The sequence below is a fragment of the Eptesicus fuscus genome, chromosome 7, assembly GCF_027574615.1.
Source record: "Eptesicus fuscus isolate TK198812 chromosome 7, DD_ASM_mEF_20220401, whole genome shotgun sequence".
NCBI classification, from domain to species: Eukaryota; Metazoa; Chordata; class Mammalia; order Chiroptera; family Vespertilionidae; genus Eptesicus; species Eptesicus fuscus.
This window is the reverse complement of record NC_072479.1, coordinates 99,866,397-99,887,542: the sequence shown is the minus strand read 5'-3', so window position 1 is coordinate 99,887,542 and position 21,146 is coordinate 99,866,397. Positions and strand designations below refer to the sequence as shown.

Here is a 21,146-nt window from a genome sequence, read left to right as displayed (position 1 = left end):
GTCCTGTGTGTCCAGAGTCGGGGAGAAGCCCTGACCTAGAGTCTGAGGCAGGCGTGTGGCATGACCTGATTTTCCTTCTTAAAACACCGACTGTGGACGGAGTACCGCTGGAGGAGACTGAGCCCAGATCCCTGTGTCTGTAGGAGACACACCTGGGAGCTGTTGTGTTACTGAAACCACATCTCCCTCCTCAGCCACCAGCACAGGAGGTGTGGCCTCTACTCTGCCCTCAGGAGCTGCCTGATGCTGGGCAAGCCCCTTCCCTGAGAAGGATTTGTTCCTGTGTCTCCCCACATTTAAGAATTTGGGTTCAGTCTCTCCATGTTGATGTGTAGGCTCCTGTGTCCTGTGGACAGGGATTCACTGTGGTCCACATACCTGTTGCACACAGTGGCCCAGCCTCTCGTGGTCTGACTTGGCTGATGGCAGCCTTTGCAGTTTGTAACTTTTAAGAGGACACGTCACAGTTTCCCTGAATGCTTCTGGAATTTGTGTCTTGATTAGCAATGCTTGATTAGGAGCGAGTGTGGGGGTGTCCCCAGGCAGTCAGGCTAGTGAAAGGGAACTGAATCAGGAGGAAGGCAGGTTACTGGAAAAACAAGACAAAAAATAACTTTTAAACCAGGGCCAGAGGCCAACTGTGACACTTGCTCTGAGTCTTGGCCCCTCCCCTGAGTCACCTGGTGCAAGGCCCGCCTCTGCCCTCACCTTTGCTTCCTCTTCAGTGAAACCAGGCCTTTGCTGGGTGAGTATGTGAAGCCCTGGTGTGTGGTCCTCATGCAATACCATCATCACTCTGCTGCTCCTCTCTGAAAAGTGGGGAGGTGGCTGTGGCGCCCCACTGGGCTTCCTCTAGAGAGATCTGCTGTCAAGAGAAAAGGGGGCCAGAGAGGGAACAGCCGGCTTCTCTCTGCCAAAGCCCACAAACTTGTGTTTGAAAGGGCAGAGCAGGACAGCACAAAATGGTCTGTATCCTCCATCCTGTGTAACTATGTATATGACTCCCTTTTCTGAGAAAATCACAGAATGTGTCAGTTACCCGACCCGCCCTTAAGCCTGCCCATAGGAATGCAGAGAAGTGGACTCAGTCCAAATTAGGCAAACTGCACAGTGCCCCTGTGTAACCAGACCGCTGACCCTGCCCCCTGACCAATCAACAGGGCCACAAACGTTACCCCGCCCACTGCTTTGGACCCCCTATAAAGCCTTTGTTCTCCCAAAGCACTCTCTCTCTCCCCCGGTGATTGCTGGAGACAGGAGCTTGTGCTAGCATGAATAAAGGCTCTTATACTTTGACATCGGCTTGGCTCCTTCCTGGTGGGTTTTTGGGGATCCTGAACACTGGGCATAACATGTTCCCACAGACAGCCACGACCACCTGGGATGGCCTCCTCGGACAGGTCGCCGTGATTCTGAGGCACTGATCCTGCCTCCAGTGAAAGGTTCAGAGAGGCCTGATCTAAAGGGTCAGGGAGACACAGACACAGTGGCCTTGGGCTTCTCCCAGGTGCCAGGGGAGCAGAGCCAGCAAGGGACAGTGGACCCTGGGAAGGGGAGATGCCGGAGGGCTTCTCAGAGGAGGTGATCCCAGAGTTGGGCTTTGAAGGATGAGCATGTTGTTCCAGGTGGGAGAAGCAGGTGCTCCTGGCAGAAGGACCTACAAAAGCAAATGTCTGGAAACTGCCTGGGCGGGGCCTGCAATAGCAGCAGGGACCAAGGCAATGCAAAGAGGCAGTGAGCATGTGCTGTGCTCAGGGAGGTGCTCATCGCTGGGGACAGAAGGGTGACTAAGGAGGGCATTGGGGGTGTGTGTGTGTGTGGGGGGGGGGATGAGAGAGGAGGGTTTTGGGTACAAGCTCATGGGGTGGAGGGAGTAATTAGCCCAGGATCCCTCTGTGTGTCTGTGGCAGGTCTTCCTTCTAGAAACCTGAGGGAGGCAGGATAGGCCGAGTAGAGAAGGACCTGGGAGCCTAGACCTGGGGTTGCTCTAAGGCAGTGGTTTTCCATCCTGTGGGTCGCGACCCCTTTGGGGGTCGAACGACCCTTTCACAGGGGTTGCCTAAGACCATCAGAAAACACAGATATTTACATTACGATTCATAACAGTAGCAAAATTACAGTTATGAAGTAGCAACAAAAATAAGTTTATGGTTGGGTGTCACCACAACATGAGGAACTGTATTAAAGGGCCGTGGCATTAGAAAGGTTGAGAACCACTGCTCTAAGGTGTCAGCAGGCGTCAGCTCGCCTGTGGCGGTGCAGATTGGGTAATGTGCTTGACCCTGAGCTTCTCAGAACTTGGACCCCCTATAAAGCCTTAGTTCTCCCAAAGCACTCTCTCTCTCCCCCGGTGATTGCTGGAGACAGGAGCTTGTGCTAGCATGAATAAAGGTTCTTATACTTTTACATCGGGCTTGGCTGCTTCCTGGTGGGTTTTTGGGGATCCTGAACACTGGGCATAACATGTTCCCACACACATTTTTGCTTTCCTGGTGCCTTAGCCCCGGGTGTGGCTGGTTTTGTGCAGACAAAGCAGCAGAGTGGTTCTGCCCAGATAACAGCAAGTGGATCTTGTTCCAAATCAGCCAGAGGAAGGATCTCGGTAAGTTGGGAGGGTAGGAGGGCCTCCCCCATCTTCTCATCCTCACACTTTCTAAGACAAGGATATTGTCACTGTTGTGTAGGTGAGGGAAATGAAAGCGCGTGGGGTGGTAATGGACCCAAAGGCACATGTAAGCAGTGGCAGAGCCCGGATTGGAACCCAGTTTTTTCTGAGGTTCCTCCCTACCCCAGTACCCCTAAACTGTCGAGAGGAAGGGGGACACTGCTCAGGTGGGTCCACATCCTCCCTATAGCTCAGCTCAGACCTGGACTCCCTGAGACAGGAACCAGTGACCCTAAAACAAGGAGGTTGTGAGGGGGGTGTAGGGCATGTGGAGGAGGCAGAAGAGGTAGATGTGAGGCGATGTGGAAGAGGTAGAGGAGGTAGGTGTGGGTGAATGTGGAGGAGGTAGAGGAGGTAGATGTGGGGGGATGTGGAGGAGGCAGAGGAGGTGGGTGTGGGATGATATGGAGGAAGCAGAGAGGGTGGGGTACGGTAGGTGAATAAGAATCTCTGTTCCTTGTGGCCTGGATGCCCTGAGGCTGCCCCTGGGGCTCCTGCTGAGGCTGATGGGGGAAAGGATTTCTTTTGAAACTGCATGAATCCAGGCATTGTTTCACCCACCCTTTGACCTTAGTACCTTTCCCTGTGGGGAAACTGAGGCCCTGAGAGGGTATTGACTTGCCCCGGGTGCCATGAAGGGAGATTGAGCAGGAAGATGGGCGGGCTCTGCCTCCCTGCTCTTGGCCGGCCCTCACTGAGGACCTTGGGGGATGGGAGACATAAGAGGTGGTCCTGTGAGTCCAGAGTGGGGGAGAAGCCATGACCTAGAGTCTGAGGCAGGCGTGTGGCATGACCCGGTTTTCCTTCTTAAAACACCGACTGTGGACGGAGTACCGCTGGAGGAGACTGAGCCCAGATCCCTGTGTCTGTAGGAGACACACCTGGGAGCTGTTGTGTTACTGAAACCACATCTCCCTCCTCAGCCACCAGCACAGGAGGTGTGGGCCTCTACTCTGCCCTCAGGAGCTGCCTGACGCTGGGCAAGCCCCTTCCCTGAGAAGGATTTGTTCCTGTGTCTCCCCACATTTAAGAATTTGGGTTCAGTCTCTCCATGTTGATCTGTAGGCTCCTGTGTCCTGTGCACAGCGAGTCACCTGTGGTCCACAAACCTGCTGCACACAGTGGCCCGGCCTCTCGTGGTCTGACTTGGCTGATGGCAGCCTTTGCAGTTTGTAACTTTTAAGAGGACACGTCACAGTTTCCCTGAATGCTTCTGGAATTTGTGTCTTGATTAGCAATGCTTGATTAGGAGCGAGTGTGGGGGTGTCCCCAGGCAGTCAGGCTAGTGAAAGGGAACTGAATCAGGAGGAAGGCAGGTGACTGGAAAAACAAGACAAAAAATAACTTTTAAACCAGGGCCAGAGGCCAACTGTGACACTTGCTCTGAGTCTTGGCCCCTCCCCTGAGTCACCTGGTGCAAGGCCCGCCTCTGCCCTCACCTTGGCTTCCTCTTCAGTGAAACCAGGCCTTTGCTGGGTGAGTATGTCAAGCCCTGGTGTGTGGTCCTCATGCAATACCATCATCACTCTGCTGCTCCTCTCTGAAAAGTGTGGAGGTGGCTGTGGCGCCCCACTGGGCTTCCTATAGAGAGATCTGCTGTCAAGAGAAAAGGGGGCCAGAGAGGGAACAGCCGGCTTCTCTCTGCCAACGCCCACAAACTTGTGTTTGAAAGGGCAGAGCAGGACAGCACAAAATGGTCTGTATCCTCCATCCTGTGTAACTATGTATATGACTCCCTTTTCTGAGAAAATCACAGAATGTGTCAGTTACCCGACCCGCCCTTAAACCTGCCCATACGAATGCAGAGAAGTGGACTCAGTCCAAATTAGGCAAACTGCACAGTGCCCCTGTGTAACCAGACCGCTGACCCTGCCCCCTGACCAATCAACAGGGCCACAAACGTTACCCCGCCCACTGCTTTGGACCCCCTATAAAGCCTTTGTTCTCCCAAAGCACTCTCTCTCTCCCCCGGTGATTGCTGGAGACAGGAGCTTGTGCTAGCATGAATAAAGGTTCTTATACTTTGACATCGGCTTGGCTCCTTCCTGGTGGGTTTTTGGGGATCCTGAACAGTGGGCATAACATGTTCCCACAGACAGCCACGACCACCTGGGATGGCCTCCTCAGACAGGTCGCCGTGATTCTGAGGCACTGATCCTGCCACCAGTGAAAGGTTCAGAGAGGCCTGATCTAAAGGGTCAGGGAGACACAGACACAGTGGCCTTGGGCTTCTCCCAGGTGCCAGGGGAGCAGAGCCAGCAGGGGACAGTGGACTCTGGAAGGGCGAGATGCTGGAGGGCTTCTCAGAGGAGGTGATCCCAGAGTTGGGCTGTGAAGGATGAGCATGTTGTTCCAGGTGGGAGAAGCAGGTGCTCCTGGCAGAAGGACCTACAAAAGCAAATGTCTGGAAACTGCCTGGGCGGAGCCTGCAATGCAAAGAGGCAGTGAGCATGTGCTGTGCTCAGGGAGGTGCTTATCGCTGGGGACAGAAGGGTGACTAAGGAGGGCATTTGGGGTGTGTGGGGGGAGGATGAGAGAGGAGGGTTTTGGGTACAAGCTCATGGGGTGGAGGGAGTAATTAGCCCAGGATCCCTCTGTGTGTCTGTGGCAGGTCTTCCTTCTAGAAACCTGAGGGAGGCATGATGGGCTGAGTGGAGAAGGACCTGGGAGCTGAGACCTGGGGTTGCTCTAAGGCAGTGGTTTTCCATCCTGTGGGTCGCGACCCCTTTGGGGGTCGAACGACCCTTTCACAGGGGTTGCCTAAGACCATCAGAAAACACAGATATTTACATTACGATTCATAACAGTAGCAAAATTACAGTTATGAAGTAGCAACAAAAATAAGTTTATGGTTGGGGGTCACCACAACATGAGGAACTGTATTAAAGGGTCGTGGCATTAGAAAGGTTGAGAACCACTGCTCTAAGGTGTCAGGAGGCGTCAGCTCGCCTGTGGCGGTGCAGATTGGGTAATGTGCTTGACCCTGAGCTTCTCAGAACTTGGACCCCCTATAAAGCCTTTGTTCTCCCAAAGCACTCTCTCTCTCCCCCGGTGATTGCTGGAGACAGGAGCTTGTGCTAGCATGAATAAAGGTTCTTATACTTTTACATCAGGCTTGGCTCCTTCCTGGTGGGTTTTTGGGGATCCTGAACACTGGGCATAACATGTTCCCACAGACAGCCATGACCACCTGGGATGGCCTCCTTGGACAGGTCGCCGTGATTCTGAGGCACTGATCCTGCCACCAGTGAAAGGTTCAGAGAGGCCTGATCTAAAGGGTCAGGGAGACACAGACACAGTGGCCTTGGGCTTCTCCCAGGTGCCAGAAGAGCAGAGCCAGCAAGGGACAGTGGACTCTGGGAGGGGGAGATGCTGGAGGGCTTCTCAGAGGAGGTGATCCCAGAGTTGGGCTTTGAAGGATAAGCATGTTGTTCCACGTGGGAGAAGCAGGTGCTCCTGGCAGAAGGACCTACAAAAGCAAATGTCTGGAAACTGCCTGGGAGGGGCCAGCAATAGCAGCAGGGACCAATGCAATTCAAAGAGGCAGTGAGCATGTGCTGTGCTCAGGGAGGTGCTTATCGCTGGGGACAGTAGGGTGACTAAGGAGGGCACCCTTCTTAGAGAGAGGAGGGTTCTGGAGGATGAGAGAGGAGGAGGCAGAGGAGGTAGTACAAGCTCTTGGGGTGGAGGGAGTAATTAGCCCAGGATCCCTCTTTCTGTCTGTGGCAGGTCTTCCTTCTAGAAACCTGAGGGAGGCAGGATGGGCCGAGTGAAGAAGGACCTGGGAGCTGAGACCTGGGGTTGCTCTAAGGCAGTGGTTTTCCATCCTGTGGGTCGCGACCCCTTTGGGGGTCGAACCACCCTTTCACAGGGGTTGCCTAAGACCATCAGAAAACACAGATATTTACATTACGATTCATAACAGTAGCAAAATTACAGTTATGAAGTAGCAACAAAAATAAGTTTATGGTTGGGGGTCACCACAACATGAGGAACTGTATTAAAGGGTCGTGGCATTAGAAAGGTTGAGAACCACTGCTCTAAGATGTCAGGAGGCGTCAGCTCGCCTGTGGCGGTGCAGATTGGGTAATGTGCTTGACCCTGAGCTTCTCAGAACTTGGGCATTTACTGTCATTTTTGCTTTCCAGGTGCCTTAGCCCCGGGTGTGGCTGGTTTTGTGCAGACAAAGCAGCAGAGTGGTTCTGCCCAAATAACAACAAGTGGATCTTGTTCCAAATCAGCCAGAGGAAGGATCTCGGTAAGTTGGGAGGGTAGGAGGGCCTCCCCCATCTTCTCATCCTCACACTTTCTAAGACAAGGATATTGTCACTGTTGTGTAGGTGAGGGAAATGAAAGCGGGTGGGGTGGTAATGGACCCAAAGGCACACGTAAGCAGTGGCAGAGCCCGGATTGGAACCCAGTTTTTCCTGAGGTTCCTCCCTACCCCAGTACCCCTAAACTGTGGAGAGGAAGGGGGACACTGCTCAGGTGGGTCCACATCCTCCCTACAGCTCACCTCAGACCTGGACTCCCTGAGACAGGAACCAGTGACCCTAAAACAAGGAGGTTGTGAGGGGCATGTAGGGCATATGGAGGAGGCAGAAGAGGTAGATGTGAGGAGATGTGGAGGAGGTAGAGGAGGTAGGTGTGGGTGAATGTGGAGGAGGCAGAGGAGGTGGGTGTGGGGTGATGTGGAGGAGGCAGAGGAGGTGGATGTGGGGGGATGTGGAGGAGGCAGAGGAGGTGGATGTGGGGGGATGTGGAGGAGGCAGAGGAGGTGGGTGTGGGGGGATGTGGAGAAGGTAGAGGAGGTGGGTGTGGGTGGATGTGGAGGAGACAGAAGAGGTGGGTGTGGGGGGATGTGTAGGAGGCAGAGGAGGTGGGTGTGGGGGGACGTGGAGGAGGTAGAGGAGGTGGGTGTGAAGGGATTTGGAGGAGACAAAGGAGGTGGATGTGGGGGCGTTTGGAGGAGGCAGAGGAGGTGGATGTGGAGGAGGCAGAGAAGGTGGGTGTGGGGGGATGTTGAGGAGGTAGAGGAGGTAGGTGTGAAGGGATTTGGCGGAGACAAAGGAGGTGGATGTGGGGGGATGTGGAGGAGGTGGATTTGAGGGGATGTGGAGGAGGTAGAGGAAGTGGATATGGAGGGATGTGGAGAAAGTACAGACAACCAACATTTCCTTTCTTCCCTGGGCTCCTGGGCAAGATAGTCCAGACAGACCTGAGAGAATCCTCTCCATGGAGAGGTCTGTTTCCATTGTGATAGTTCACAGAACAGAAATGACCCAGAGTGTTTTTATTATTATTGATTTGAGATCGAGAGACAGACAGAGAGAGAAACAATGGTTGCTCTAGCCAGGCCCAGAGTGTGTTTTCACAGTGAAGGCCATAAGACCTGACTGCCTCCCCTTTCCCTGCCCGTCCCATTTTGGGAAAATTGGACCTCAACACAGAGACCCTGATTACAGTATGGCCCCATCCCAATGGTCACCAAGACAAGGTGGGCACTGACACTTCCTAGGAAAGAGCCCTCCTAGCGCTGGGAGACCACGCTATCCAACCAAAAGGTTGGTCATCCACGCATCCTTCAAACTGACTTGTGATCAAATGGGGGACCGTGGATGAGAAATGGGTTCTATGCCAAGTAACCTCATAGGGTGATGTGATCATAAATTTCTCGCTGGGCAGGTCATGGCGGGAGGTAACATCCCAGGCTTATACTTTTTAGTAAAAGGTTTGTTTTCCTTAAGCAAGCCTTGTCCATTATTTCTGTACGTCCAGGTGAATACACCTTTGAAATAACCACTCTCAAGAGAGCACAATCTTGCCTGGCCGGTGTGGCTCCGTGGTTGAGTGTTGGCCCATGAATGAAAAGGTCACCAGTTCGTTTCCTATTCAGGGCACATGATCAGGTTGTGGGCTCAAAACCCAGCAGAGGGCATGTAGGGGGCAGCCACTTGATGCTTCTCTCTCATCAATGTTTCTATCTCTCTCTTCCATTCCCTTCCTCTCTGTAAAGTCAATAAAACATTTTTGTTTTTTAAAGAGAACACACTCTTGTGGACTGTCCTGTAATCCAATCCCTACCTGCTTTCTCCCAACTTCATGTAACCTTCCTTACATCCGCTCCTCTATTTCAAATGCATAGAAGAAGCTGAGAAAATGTTATTTTTCCAGAGCATTTTAGATCTTGTGCAGTTTGGTTCAAATATACTTGCCAGAAAATCCTTTTTAAAAAATTATAACCTTAAAAAGGAAGGGCATGCTGGCCCATGTTCCAACATGCATGACCCTTGAGGACACTATGCTAAGTGAAATAAAGCAGTCTCAGGAAGAGAAACATTGTGTGATTCCACTTATATGAAGCACTTAAAATCCGTAGAGATGGGAAGTAGAATGGCAGTTTGCAGGGGATCAGTTGGGGAGTTATTGTGTAGTGGGTAGAAATTTTCTGTTTTATAACTTGAAGAGTGTTTTGGAGATTGGTTGCACACCTGTGCAAATATAATTTAACATGTTGAAAGGTACCCTTAAAAATGGTTAGGGTGGTAAATTTTATGTTGTGCCTTTTATTTTAGCCTAATAAAAGAATTCTTAAAAGAAAGATTGTGTGTGTGTGTGTGTGTGTGTGTGTGTGTGTGTGTGTGTGTGTGTTTAACAAGTCCTATGAACTGAAAGATGGAAAAGATGGGCATTTCATATAATATGACAGTGGTCGGCAAACCGCGGCTCGCGAGCCACATGCAGTCGCCCGACCTACACCCCCACTTCTGCTAAAGCAACTTCTTCAAAATAGACTCACCCAGGCCAAAAACCCACTTCTGCGCATGGGCCACGAAGTTTCAATCGCACTGTATGTGCGCGCCCCCAAGTGGTATTTTGTGGAAGAGCCACACTCAAGGAGCCAAGGAGCAGCATGTGGCTCGTGAGCCGAGGTTTGCCAACCACTGTCCTATGAGCATAAATGTAAATTGGTGCAATTTGTTTGCATTAGAGTGTGGCTCTAGGCATAAAGGAATTTTTACATGGCGATACCCTCTGTCCCAGTCATTCTATTTATTAAATATTTAAGGGAAGCAATCTCAAATGCAGATGAGCTTCTATGCCCGAGGATTGTCTCTGCACTATTTTCAAAAAGAACTGGAAACAAGCTAAGGTCCACCGGTGGGCGTGGGCAGCAGAGAGAACCGGGCAGCGCCAGGAGGGCTGGACAGCCCACAGCAGGGCTGTAGATATGGTGCCAGGACTGCAGGACCCCAGGGCCTTAGGGGATGAGTGTCTTGCAGAAGCAAGAAGGGTGTGGACTTGGGAAGCCACAGCGCCAGGAATTTATCAACACAGAGACTGGGCATAAAATGCAAGACATGGTTTGGGAATGAGAAGAGTCATTTGCAAGTAACACAGACACATTAATAAACATTTTTTGTATATAAAAGGGAGTAGAGCGTAGTCCTCACAAACACGGGATTGGGATCAGGAAGACTTGGGTCGGAGTCCTAGCTCTAGCACTACTGTGAGACTTGGGCTAACCCGAGTTTAGGGGAAAACCTAGACTGTGTGATGGTTTCCTCCACATTCCAGTGGGAGCCACAATGGCGCCCACCACGTGGAATGTGTGAGAGTATTTGGTGAGGGAACACGTAAGGAGCCTGTGGTAGACACACCATCAATATTAGCTGTAGTGATCAGTAAACATAAATGTCCCCAACCTCAAGTCATTTCCAAAGCATTCCTTCCAGCTTTCCTTCCCATCTTCCCATCTTTAATGTCTGGTTTTATTGCTTCTTTGGTTTTATTACTCCTCACCTGTCTGTTTCCTTGTCTGATGGTCTTCTCCTTGTGCCCCCACAGGACATCGGGACTGTCACTTGGCTTGCAGTGGACTGGAGTGAGGTGAGTACCTTCTCTTACCGAGCAGCTGGCAGAGCCCGCAGACAGGGAAACACAGTGGATTGAGTCCATCTCGGCATTTGAGGCCTTTCCCTGAAAGAAACACCAGAGACGGAGCCCCTCGCTGCTCCCAGTTGCACAGCTGGCTCACCTTCGACCCCACAATTTGTTTTCTCTTCCCAAGGGTGAAGCAACACCTCCTTCCAGCTGGACACGGACTGGTGAGCTGAAGAGGAAACTCTGAGATCCCACTGCTGACACCATGACCTCAGAAGCTGACGGGAACTGCCCAGGTAGTCAGCTTCCTCCTCTCTAGCTGGTTCCTGCTCATGATCTAGAATTGAGGGAGGCACCTCCAAACTGGGTTAAGCTACACAGGAATCAAGAAACTTAAAGGGGATTAGTGAGTGTCCTCAAATCCCCAAAAGGGTGCAAGGGGAGTCCCCTAAACCAGAAGTGTTTGTGGGGACCTCCTTCCTAGCTCTCTCCTCAAGCTGCTCATATCCTCCCATCTTCTGCAACTCATGCAATGACTCCAACGAGGCCAGGACAGCCCATGGGAGGTGGGAATTTCTTGTCCCCTCTACCTGGAACCTGCTAGTTCCTGGTGGAAACCTTCCCCTCCAAAGCAATGCCACCTCCCACAGCTGTGATGGGTCCCTGACCTGTGCTCCCAATTATAAACACCTGTGTACCAGGTGTGACTGTCAGACTTGAACTTCTGATGATGATCTCAGATACCCCAGCAGAGGCCTACTTTGTTATTTCCCACACCCACCCACATCCTAGCCAACAAATACACAGATGTAGTGCTCTGGGTTCCCTCCAACTAAGCCCTGGTTTACTTTCTCCCTCAGTCGGTGAAGCAAGAAAATGAACAAAACACCCCTCCACCCACCCACATAAACACTGCATTTTCTAGGCAACCACATCACCCCCCAGGAGGGGATAAAACTTGTTCCTGTTGCAGCATAAGGGAGGAGAGGACAGCTCAGAAATCAGCAGCTCCTGAGCAGGCTCCAGGGTCCCTGAGGGAGAGCCGGAGCTGGTGGATTCCTGAGGATAAACAAGATGACCTCCTATTTAAGAAGTAGGTGAGGGTGGAGACAGAGGTGCCCATGGGGAGCCGTGGCCCCTGAGACCAGCCTGGAGGGGGGGAGGTGATACTGATTGATCACAGGATTAGAGCTGAGGGTCCTACCCCCACCCACCTGAAGACACCCCTCCACTGCCCACCGTGGAGCGTCTGTGAGTAGCAGGAAGCATCCTCTTTGCCTGGTAGGGTTACTCCATCAATGGCATATGATCTGAAACATTTTCAAATTAAAAAATAAAATCCCATAGGTGAACTATAGGGTAGAATGCAGGAATCACATGAATTTTTGAAACATAAGGAGGCTTCAACCAAATGTCAGGAAATGTCTGATGGTTGACCGTGGATTCCACCTTCAAGCTTTCTGCTCTTGGCTTGGGCCTTCTTTTCCTGTCTGAGTTTTGATTTCTTTGTCTGTGAAATAAGAATAATATGTCTTGTTTGTATATGGCAGGAAACACATTTAGACCATGTCTCTGCACACATAAAGCATACACAGTCCCCATTCCCTTATCTGCATTTCCAGAGTCTCCAAATCCCTGAGAGTCACACATTTTTAACAAGATTTATTAAAGTTATTGATTTATACAGAGAGAGAGAGAAAGAGAGAGAGAGAGAAATATAAGTGGGGGAGGGAGAGACCTGGTGTATCACCCTCTTCTCATAAGGATACCATTCATATTGCATTAGGTCTCACCCTTAAGGCCTCATTTAACCTTAATTATAATATACAGTCACATGGGGCCAGGCCATTGTGACTCAGTGGTTGAGTGTTGACCCATGAACCAAAAGGTCACTGGTTGGATTACCAGTCGGGGTACATGCCTGGGTTGTGGGTTCAACCTCCAGGAGTGTGCATGCAGGGGCAACTGATTGATGCTTCTTTCTTACCGATGTTTCTATCTCTATGCTTCTCCCTTCCTCTCTCTCTAAAGAGCAATAAAAATATATTGAAAAATAAATGAGTAAGTACAGTCACATGGGGTGTCAGGCCTGCAATATATAAATTGGGGGGTGGACAGTTCATTCCATAACACCAGGTGACTCAAAAAATGTTCCCCAGATTAAAAAAAAAAAAAAGTCCCTCAGGTGACAGCTGCTCAGGAAGATGAACATTTAACCACCTTGTTTACTAGAGGCTCAGTGCACAAAATTCGTGCACTTGGGGGGTGGGTCCCTCCCCCCAGCCTTCCTCCTCTCACAAACTGGGAGCCCTCGGGGGATGTCCTACAGATGGCTTAGACCCGATCCCCATGAGGAGAGGGCCTAAGCCACAGTCTGGCCTCCCTCTGCAGGAGGTGACCAGGCTGATCAGGGGAAGGCACCAGCACCATCACCCCACTGCTGCAGCCACTGCCAGCCACTCCATCTGCCAAGGTGTTTTTATCAACATGGACTCCAGTTCCTTTACCATAAAAAAATGACAACTTTCTTTAGGCATTTTCAAGCTGTCTCTTTCATAGGATCTGACATTTCTTTTTATTTTTATCCTCACCTGAGGATATGTTTCCATTGATTTTTAGAGAGCTTGGAAGAGAGAGGGAAAGACAGAGAGAAACCTCAATGTGAGAGGGACACTTCAATTCTTTGCCTCCTGCATGAGCCCTGACCTGGACCCTGGCCAGGGAGGAGCCTGCAAACTAGGTACATGCCCTTGATCAGAATCATACCCAGATCCTGCGGTTGGCAGGCTGAAACTCTATCCAGTTAGCCAAACCGGCTAGGGCAGGATATAACAATTTTAGCCCCACCAGCAATGAACCTTAGTTTTTTTCTTCCAGGAGTATGGTGAAAAAAGCCTAGATCACTTTCTTGGATTCTTATTATCCAATTTACCAAGAACACTGCGAGTGGCGGCATACAGAGAGCTTAGCTAATGAGCGGTCAGAAAAGGTGTTTCCTCTGCAGCTCACGTGCAGAGGTCCCCCTGGGTTGTGTCCTCTGGGGTGGGGGTGTGCTCTGAGCCCCGCGGCATCCCCCGGGAACACGCCCCCAGCCCTGCATTGTGCCCACTGGGCTGGAGACGTGCTGCCTGCCCAGACCCTCTCCCTCCCTCTGTGGCCCAGATCCAGGATGCTATAGGCGATGCCATATTTGTGACTGCGTGACAGTCAATTTGCATATTACCATTTTATTAGATTAGATACTCGATTCTTTTTCCATTCTACCCAATACCTTCTAACCTCATTGTTTTTGCTTTCCATCTAGAGCGCAAAGACTTTGTTGATGCCATTGAGTATTTAAAGGACCCATGGAACCAAGAGAAACTGCAACACCTGCTGAGTTTTGAATCCTGGAAGAGATTTGTGGCTGCAGCCAAGCTGTCCAGGTAACCTCGAGGGGATGCCTGTATCATCACCCCGATCTCCCCTGCATCTAGATTCCTCTGGCAGGCACACTCCTCCAGGCAGGATCCTGAGCTTGGGGTTGAACAAGTTCCTTCTCAACAGTCCATGAGCAACATTTCCTTCATATCATTCATTGGCAGAGAAGGGCCCCAGGTTGGGAAGAAATGAGGCCTGCAGGGAAGGTTATGAGACCTTGGGCAGGTTACTTAACCACTCTCTGTCTCATTCATCTGTTCTATTTTATTGTGAGGAGAATGAGATCATGCCTGTAAACTGTTTAGCCTAATGACAGACACATGGTAGGTGGGCAGTTCATATGAACTTTTAAAAGATGCTGGGAATAGACAGGGGCCACACGTCCTCTTGTTGGATGAAAGAGCCGCGCAGGACTTCCTGTGGGTCAAGTCAGAAAATTCCTGGCACAGTTTGTGTCCCTGGGAATTGTGGCTAGAGAGCCTGCTCTCCCTAAGAAAGGGATTGTACAAACTCTGCAGGTCCTGCTGGCCTGGAACGCAGAGAACTGCAGTGAAGCTGCACCGCGTTGGGTTGAATCCTGACTGTATCTCTGCCCGGCTCTGAGGCTCTGGGCTTCTGTCATCTCCCTCTCCAATGGAATAGCAAGTCTGTGGGAATCCCTTTCCACGTCCCGCGTGGTCCAGGGTTCCGGTTCAGGGTTCGAGTTCTGGAGAAGGGCCGCACACAAATGAAAGGAGACTTGAAGAAATTCAATTTGGCGAAATGGGGGGCCAGGCGGTAGTCCACCTCTAGTGGGAGAACTACTCACTGCTCTGGCTCTGCCATCCCTTTTATTGAGGCTTTGGGGAAAGCAACTTAGACAAGATAAACAGAAATATACATGTAGCTCTTAGGCAGGAAATAACAAAAACTTACATGGGACAAACCAAGGTGGAGGCTGCTTCAGCTAACAATGTCTCAACTAAAGCGTGAGTGGTTAGAGCAATTAAGGTTGTCAACCAGCCTTCCTGGCTTCCTGTCAACATCTCTCTTTTAGTGAAACTGTTTGGTTTCTGGCATCTCCCCCGTTTTCTTTCCTTAAAAAATCTTGCATATGCAGACTAGAAATAAACATATAAGAACAAAAAATGAGACAAGCAACAATGGCTATGCTGAGAGTTCAAATGAAATCAGTCTGCAGTAAGTTTCTTTCTGGGCCAACAGTTTTTGAATCCCAGTTTCAATGTCCAACAGTTTTTTTGAGAACATGTCAGCAATGGTATCTGGATGGTGGACAAATGGTGGTAATGCAGGTCCGACCTCTGGTTTGATCCTGGGCAACCTGCAGTGACGCACAGCTGCTGACTGCTAGCATGGCAAGGTGTCGTCAGTGTCTTCCATCTCTGGACTGCTTCTCTTCTGTCTTTATGGCTGGAGCATTCCTGTCAATTTCTCTCTGTTGCAGGAATCCACATGGTCTTGGAGTTGTTTTCTGAAAATATACAAACATATTCTCAACCAAAAGTTAATAAAGGAATCCTTTCTATAAATTTTACTTGGGATCCTTTTTATTTGAGCCCAAATGATTTTCCTTTGGCTTATTCTGACACCATGTGTGTTTTTTCATAGGTGTCATGCTCTTAGTATTACAAATGAAAATTAGTTTTCAAAGAAAAAATTTTTTTCTGGATATTTTTCCTTACATAATATTTTTCCACTATCCCCCCTTTTTTGAAATAATTATTAGGAGGCTTTTGGAAAATTTTTATAATACAGTCTTGATCACTTTAAATTTTAATTTTTTTGTACAAAAATATGACTGTTTTAGGTTCATTGCATGTTAAGCAATGTTGCCATGAAATGAACTACCAAAAGAATTTTTAGTTAATACTGTAGAAACAGCTTTTTGTCCAGTATAATTTTTCTTGAATATTTACTTATTTCATTTAGCCAATTTTAATTAATCTAAAAACTTGACTTTTTTACTGTCAAATTTAATACTCTAACAACAATCTTAGTTTACCCTGTAAATATTAATGGAAAGGATTATTTGCATCCTTGAGAAGGCTGTAAGCATTCCTGGTATTAGACTGGATTTAGATATAGGGCTGCTGCTGTCAGCCAAGTCTCTGTTGCCTGGGTCCCGATCTGAGCTGGACAAGTCTTTGTCGGCCACCTGGGTCCCGATCTGAGCTGGACATGGGAAGCGCGAAGCAGCCATGGGGCAGGAGACCTCCCTCAGAAGGGGCGAGTGTTCAAGCCCCTGCAATGTTGGGGGGGTGAGGATCTGTGCCCCACCTCTGTTGACCCCCCTCTGTTGACCCCCAAGTTCTCTCCTGATGGCCCCTCTGCGACTGTGCCTGTCTTAGGTTGTTCCTCCCTTGAGGAATCTTACCTGTCTTTGACTAACCAGCCATCCTCCAGGGCCAAGCAGGGTGATGTGAGATTCAGTTTTGTCTCCTTGGTAGCCTATGCCCCTTTGGCCTCCATGCCCAGCACCTGCCTTGGGATCCCCTCACCTGCTGGCGGGGCCCTGGCATTGATCACATATCTTGGGGAACCCAGGTTTCTTCTCTAGGGAGGGCCCAGCTCACGCTATTGTGCGAGAGAGAGATCCATGGTACCAGCCACCATGAGGCTTCAACCTCAGCAGGAACAGCGAGATCAGGCAACAGCTGTGGGCAATTGGATGGTGAGAAGAGGGTCCCTCTTGGCAAAAAGAGCAAGAAGGGCCAATATAGAATGCTCAAGTGCCTTCCCAGGGGGCCTTGCACACAGTGAAAGGGATTAAATCCTTTCATGTGCTTTTAAATTGCTGCCAAACATTCAAAGAATTAGTTTGTAAGTTTGTTTGGTATATGCTGTAAAATATCAAAAATTATAATGACATTGTAGAATAATATCATGTAAGGATTTTCTTTGCTCTAGGCCATGGCAATTCAATTTTAAACTGGCTGTCAATTTTTTAGTTGCTCCGTTTTGCCCTTTTTGGGGCCAAAAACCTTCATAACATTTAAAGTATATTTATTAATTTTTATTTAATAAGGCTTTCCATGCAATTTCAAGTATATTAGATCTGTTTTAAAATATTTCCTTTAAGAAGAGAAGATAAATTTCTTGTATTACTCCGGGCCCTTGGAGCTTTCCAAGAATCATCTCTATTAAGACCTTGAAATTTTAACATGGTAAAAACCATCAAATATATATATATCCATATATGATTTACAGATTATAATATTTTTATAATTATCTTAAGATATTAATTAGATTTTAAACTAGTTTTTGCATAGAAAAATTTTGGTTGGGAATCACAAAATTAATCCTCTTTTTTAATTAGACCAATAATAAGCAACTTATTTTGAATTCCTAATTATGAGAAAACAAAACATTTTTATTTTCTCAAAAATAAGTTCTTATACTTTAGGCATTTAAATTACCACAACTATATAATTTCTCCTAATTTAATTTGCACTTTGAACTTGTAAAGCTGGCAAGTCAAATATTTAGCATTTTGTTATTTCAAAATATCTAAACCTTTACCTATATTACTTATATAATTAAGCAAACTTCCCCCCAAAATTGTTTTGCTGCAAATGAGTTTGGAGGAAGTTTGTAGCCATTCAAATGAAAATTACCACATTCCTTAGCATACTGGGAGAGTGGGCTTCCTTATTGGATCTCCACGTGTCTCCCTTTCCCCACATCCTACTTACTTCGGGGGAAGCATCAGCAACAGATCTGGCCTGATTTCTTTTCATGCTTAAAAAGTAAAGACAGATCTCAAATTTTTTCTTTCTTTTTCGCTTTCCAAAGTAATAACTAACACCCAGTTTGGCCAAGACTTGCATCTCTCTGTGAATTCTTTTATAATTTTTTTTTCTTTTATAATTTTTAAATGAAACCTTAAGTAATCTCATTGCAGGAAAGCAGATAGCCTTGTCCTCTCCTGCCACCTTTGAATTTCTCCGCACCAGAGGCGGCTCCAGCAGTGGAGTTTCACTTCTTATTACAGATTTTAAATTCCAAATACAAACTAAGATTTTAATTTGAACAAGAAACCACATTCTTTAAGCATGCAAACCAAAAGTCTATAATAAAGTTTACTTTATATTTATAACCTAATTCTTCCCCATTAGCCTGGCTGAAAAAGAAGTTCCCACCCTACTTACAGTTCGCGACTCTGCAGCTGGCCGTGGGCTTTTGTGTGCGGTGAACTTCCCTCACCTTTTTCCGGTGAATTTTCCACACTTTTCCTCGGTGTACTTTTTCCTTCCTTCGCTCTTAGGCGAAAAATACCTTCTCCTCCAGAAGTCCCATCTGGGGTGCCAGAATGTAGGAATCCCTTTCCACGTCCCGCGTGGTCCAGGGTTCCGGTTCAGGGTTCGAGTTCTGGAGAAGGGCCGCACACAAATGAAAGGAGACTTGAAGAAATTCAATTTGGCGAAATGGGGGGCCAGGCGGTAGTCCACCTCTAGTGGGAGAACTACTCACTGCTCTGGCTCTGCCATCCCTTTTATTGAGGCTTTGGGGAAAACAACTTAGACAAGATAAACAGAAATATACATGTAGCCCTTAGGCAGGAAATAACAAAAACTTGATGGGACAAACCAAGGTGGAAGCTGCTTCAGCTAACAATATCTCAACTAAAGGGTGAGTGGTTAGAGCAATTAAGGTTGTTGACCAGCCTTCCTGGCTTCCTGTCAACATCTCTCTTTTAGTGAAACTGATTGGTTTCCGGCACAAGTCCATCTGATAGGACTCTGGTGAAGGCCTTGGGGTGAACAGCAGGGTCAATGGCGAGGAAGCAAGTGTAGTCATCCTGTCCAGAGGCCCAGAGAGGCCTGGAGTAGGGTCAGAGTCCGGGCTCTGGATGGAGCAAGGGTGGTCCAGGTGGGAGGACTGGTAGGAAGGCTTGGCAGCGGGGCAGGACTAGAGTGAGGCAGCTGAGGCACCTGGGCACAGGACTGAGGAGGACAGGGGCCTAGTGGAGGGCTGTGAGGGGCGGAGGGCATATTTCTTCCTTTCCTGATTTGATCCCCTCTCTGCTGGGGGCAGAGGGCCTTGGTGATTATGTCCTCCAACCGTGTCTGTGAGCTGGAGGGCTCCTCACCTCCCTGTGGGACCCTCTTCTATTCTCCATGGAGTAACGCTGACCAGAGGGAAGGCGGTGTGGCTTAGTGACTGCTTCCGGTCAGAATGGGGGCTGCCAATGTGGTGTAATCTGAGGGATTCTTAGTAAATGCACACGTCCCCACCATAGAGGACAGGGCTTCCTGCACCAGCTCATCCAATCAGGGGTCTCAGCTTTAGCAATTCATACACCTGCCTTCGTTAATCACCTGTCCTTCATTATTACAGAGATGAGGCTGATGCACTCTATGCAGACTTGAGCCAGCTGGAAGCACTCATGGCCATGGAAGACCAGGAGAATAGGGAAAGGTTTATGAAGGCGTTTCCTCAGGTGAAACAGGACCTTGAGGATCGCATACGAAAGCTCTACGCACTTGCTGATAAGGTTGACAAGGTGCACAAGGACTGCACCATCACCCAGGTGGCGGCCGCTTCCACCGGCACTGCGTCTGGCATTCTGTCCATCGCTGGCCTGTGTCTGGCACCTGTGACAGCAGGGGCTAGTCTGGTGCTTTCGGCAACTGGGGTGGGACTGGGGGCAGCAGCTGCTGTGACCGGTGTGACTGCCAACATCGTGGACATGTCAAAGGATGCCTCAGCAAAAGCCGAAGCCAGCCGCCTAGCGTCAACTGGCATTGACACAGAGAAGGTGGGCGAGGAGGCTGTATGTCCCACACGCGAAATTGCTTCCTTAGCACGGAAGTGCTTCCAATCCCTGGAATATATTGTGAAGAAGGCTGATGTCCTCAATGCAGACGAATCCAATTCTATCAAAGCAGCTGAGTTCTCAGGCTTTAAGCACATGGGGGCAGTCTTAGCTCAATCCCGCATCCTGGGGCAGGTTTGTAGAGGCTCTACTCAGACCATAAGCAGAGGAGCCAGGGTCTTTGGTGCAGCCACGGCAGGTTTATTCCTTCTCGCGGATGTAGTGGACCTAGTGAAAGAGTCAATTCACTTACATGAAGGCGCAAAGGCTCCTTCGGCGGGAAATTTGAGGCAGCAGGCCCAGGAGCTGGAGAGGAGGCTGGAAGAACTCACCCGCATTCACAAAAGTCTACAGGAGGACCTGACTCCGTGATCCCCGGACAGTGCAGGGAGCAGGGTGTGTGGGAGACAGAGGCATGGACTTTACATTGTTAGAGGGGAAAAGCCTGCGAGATAAAATGGATGGAACTGCGTGTGAAGGTGTTGAGCACAGCAAAGGAGGGGTTCACGCAGATGGCAGGTGGGTCAAAGAGAAGGAAGGAACCTGGACCTGGAATCAGGGAAGAGAGGGGACATGAGAGTGGTATTGGGGGGAGGGAGGGAGAATATGGGGAGCTTTATTTTGACTAAAAAAGACATTAGGGTCATGAATAAAGAAAGAGAAGTGGAGGAATAAGCACTGAGAAGGCCCAAATTACTGAAAAGTGGAATATGGAAGAAGGCAAAAGAGTTTGAGTTGTTGGGATATGGGAGTTACAGTGGCTCCTGTACTGGCCCTCCCCAGGGATCACCGTCCCAGCAGGAACCCCGTCTCTCCCTGGTCAGGGTTTCTAGTCCTGCTTTCCAGTTCCAGCTCGCCTTTGTCTTCCAGCAGCACATCGTAGGTAGGCAGTAGACTTTAAAAACAAAGTAAAACATTTTTTAGTTTATTTTTCAATTACAGTTGACATACAATATTATATTAGTTTTGGGTGTACAATCTAGTGTGTAGAAAGTGATAACCTGCTAAGTCTAGCAGACATATGGCATCACTCATAGTTATTACAGTGTTATCCACTATAGGCAGTGACTGATGATGATGATGATGATGATGATGATGATGGGGGCCGTGATAGCGGTGGTGATGACAGCAGAGTGGGTAAAACATTTGACAAGTTGCTGGTGCTCGTTGGGGTCAGGATGCTCTGAGAGACCAATGAAATTACAACGAACCTGCAAATGTTCTTAGAACAGAGGTTGATTTGAAGAAAAAAAAAAGAGAGAGAGAATGAAAACAGATACAGCAGGTCAAGGAGATCTACAGGTCAGCCCTGAGACACAGCCTCTCCATCAGTGGGGGAGGTGGTATGGACACGATGATATT

General features: G+C 49.0%; 1 protein-coding gene across 1 annotated transcript; it reads left to right on the top strand.

The window, feature by feature from the left end:
* Window positions 1-10,814: 10,814 nt before the first annotated feature.
* Window positions 10,815-20,156, top strand: LOC129149735 (apolipoprotein L3-like). The gene is made up of 3 exons (XM_054718638.1): window positions 10,815-10,845; window positions 13,854-13,974; window positions 19,307-20,156. The coding sequence occupies exons 1-3, from the start codon at window positions 10,815-10,817 to the stop codon at window positions 20,154-20,156; spliced, it is 1,002 nt and encodes a 333-aa protein (XP_054574613.1).
* The last annotated feature ends 990 nt before the right edge of the window (window positions 20,157-21,146 follow it).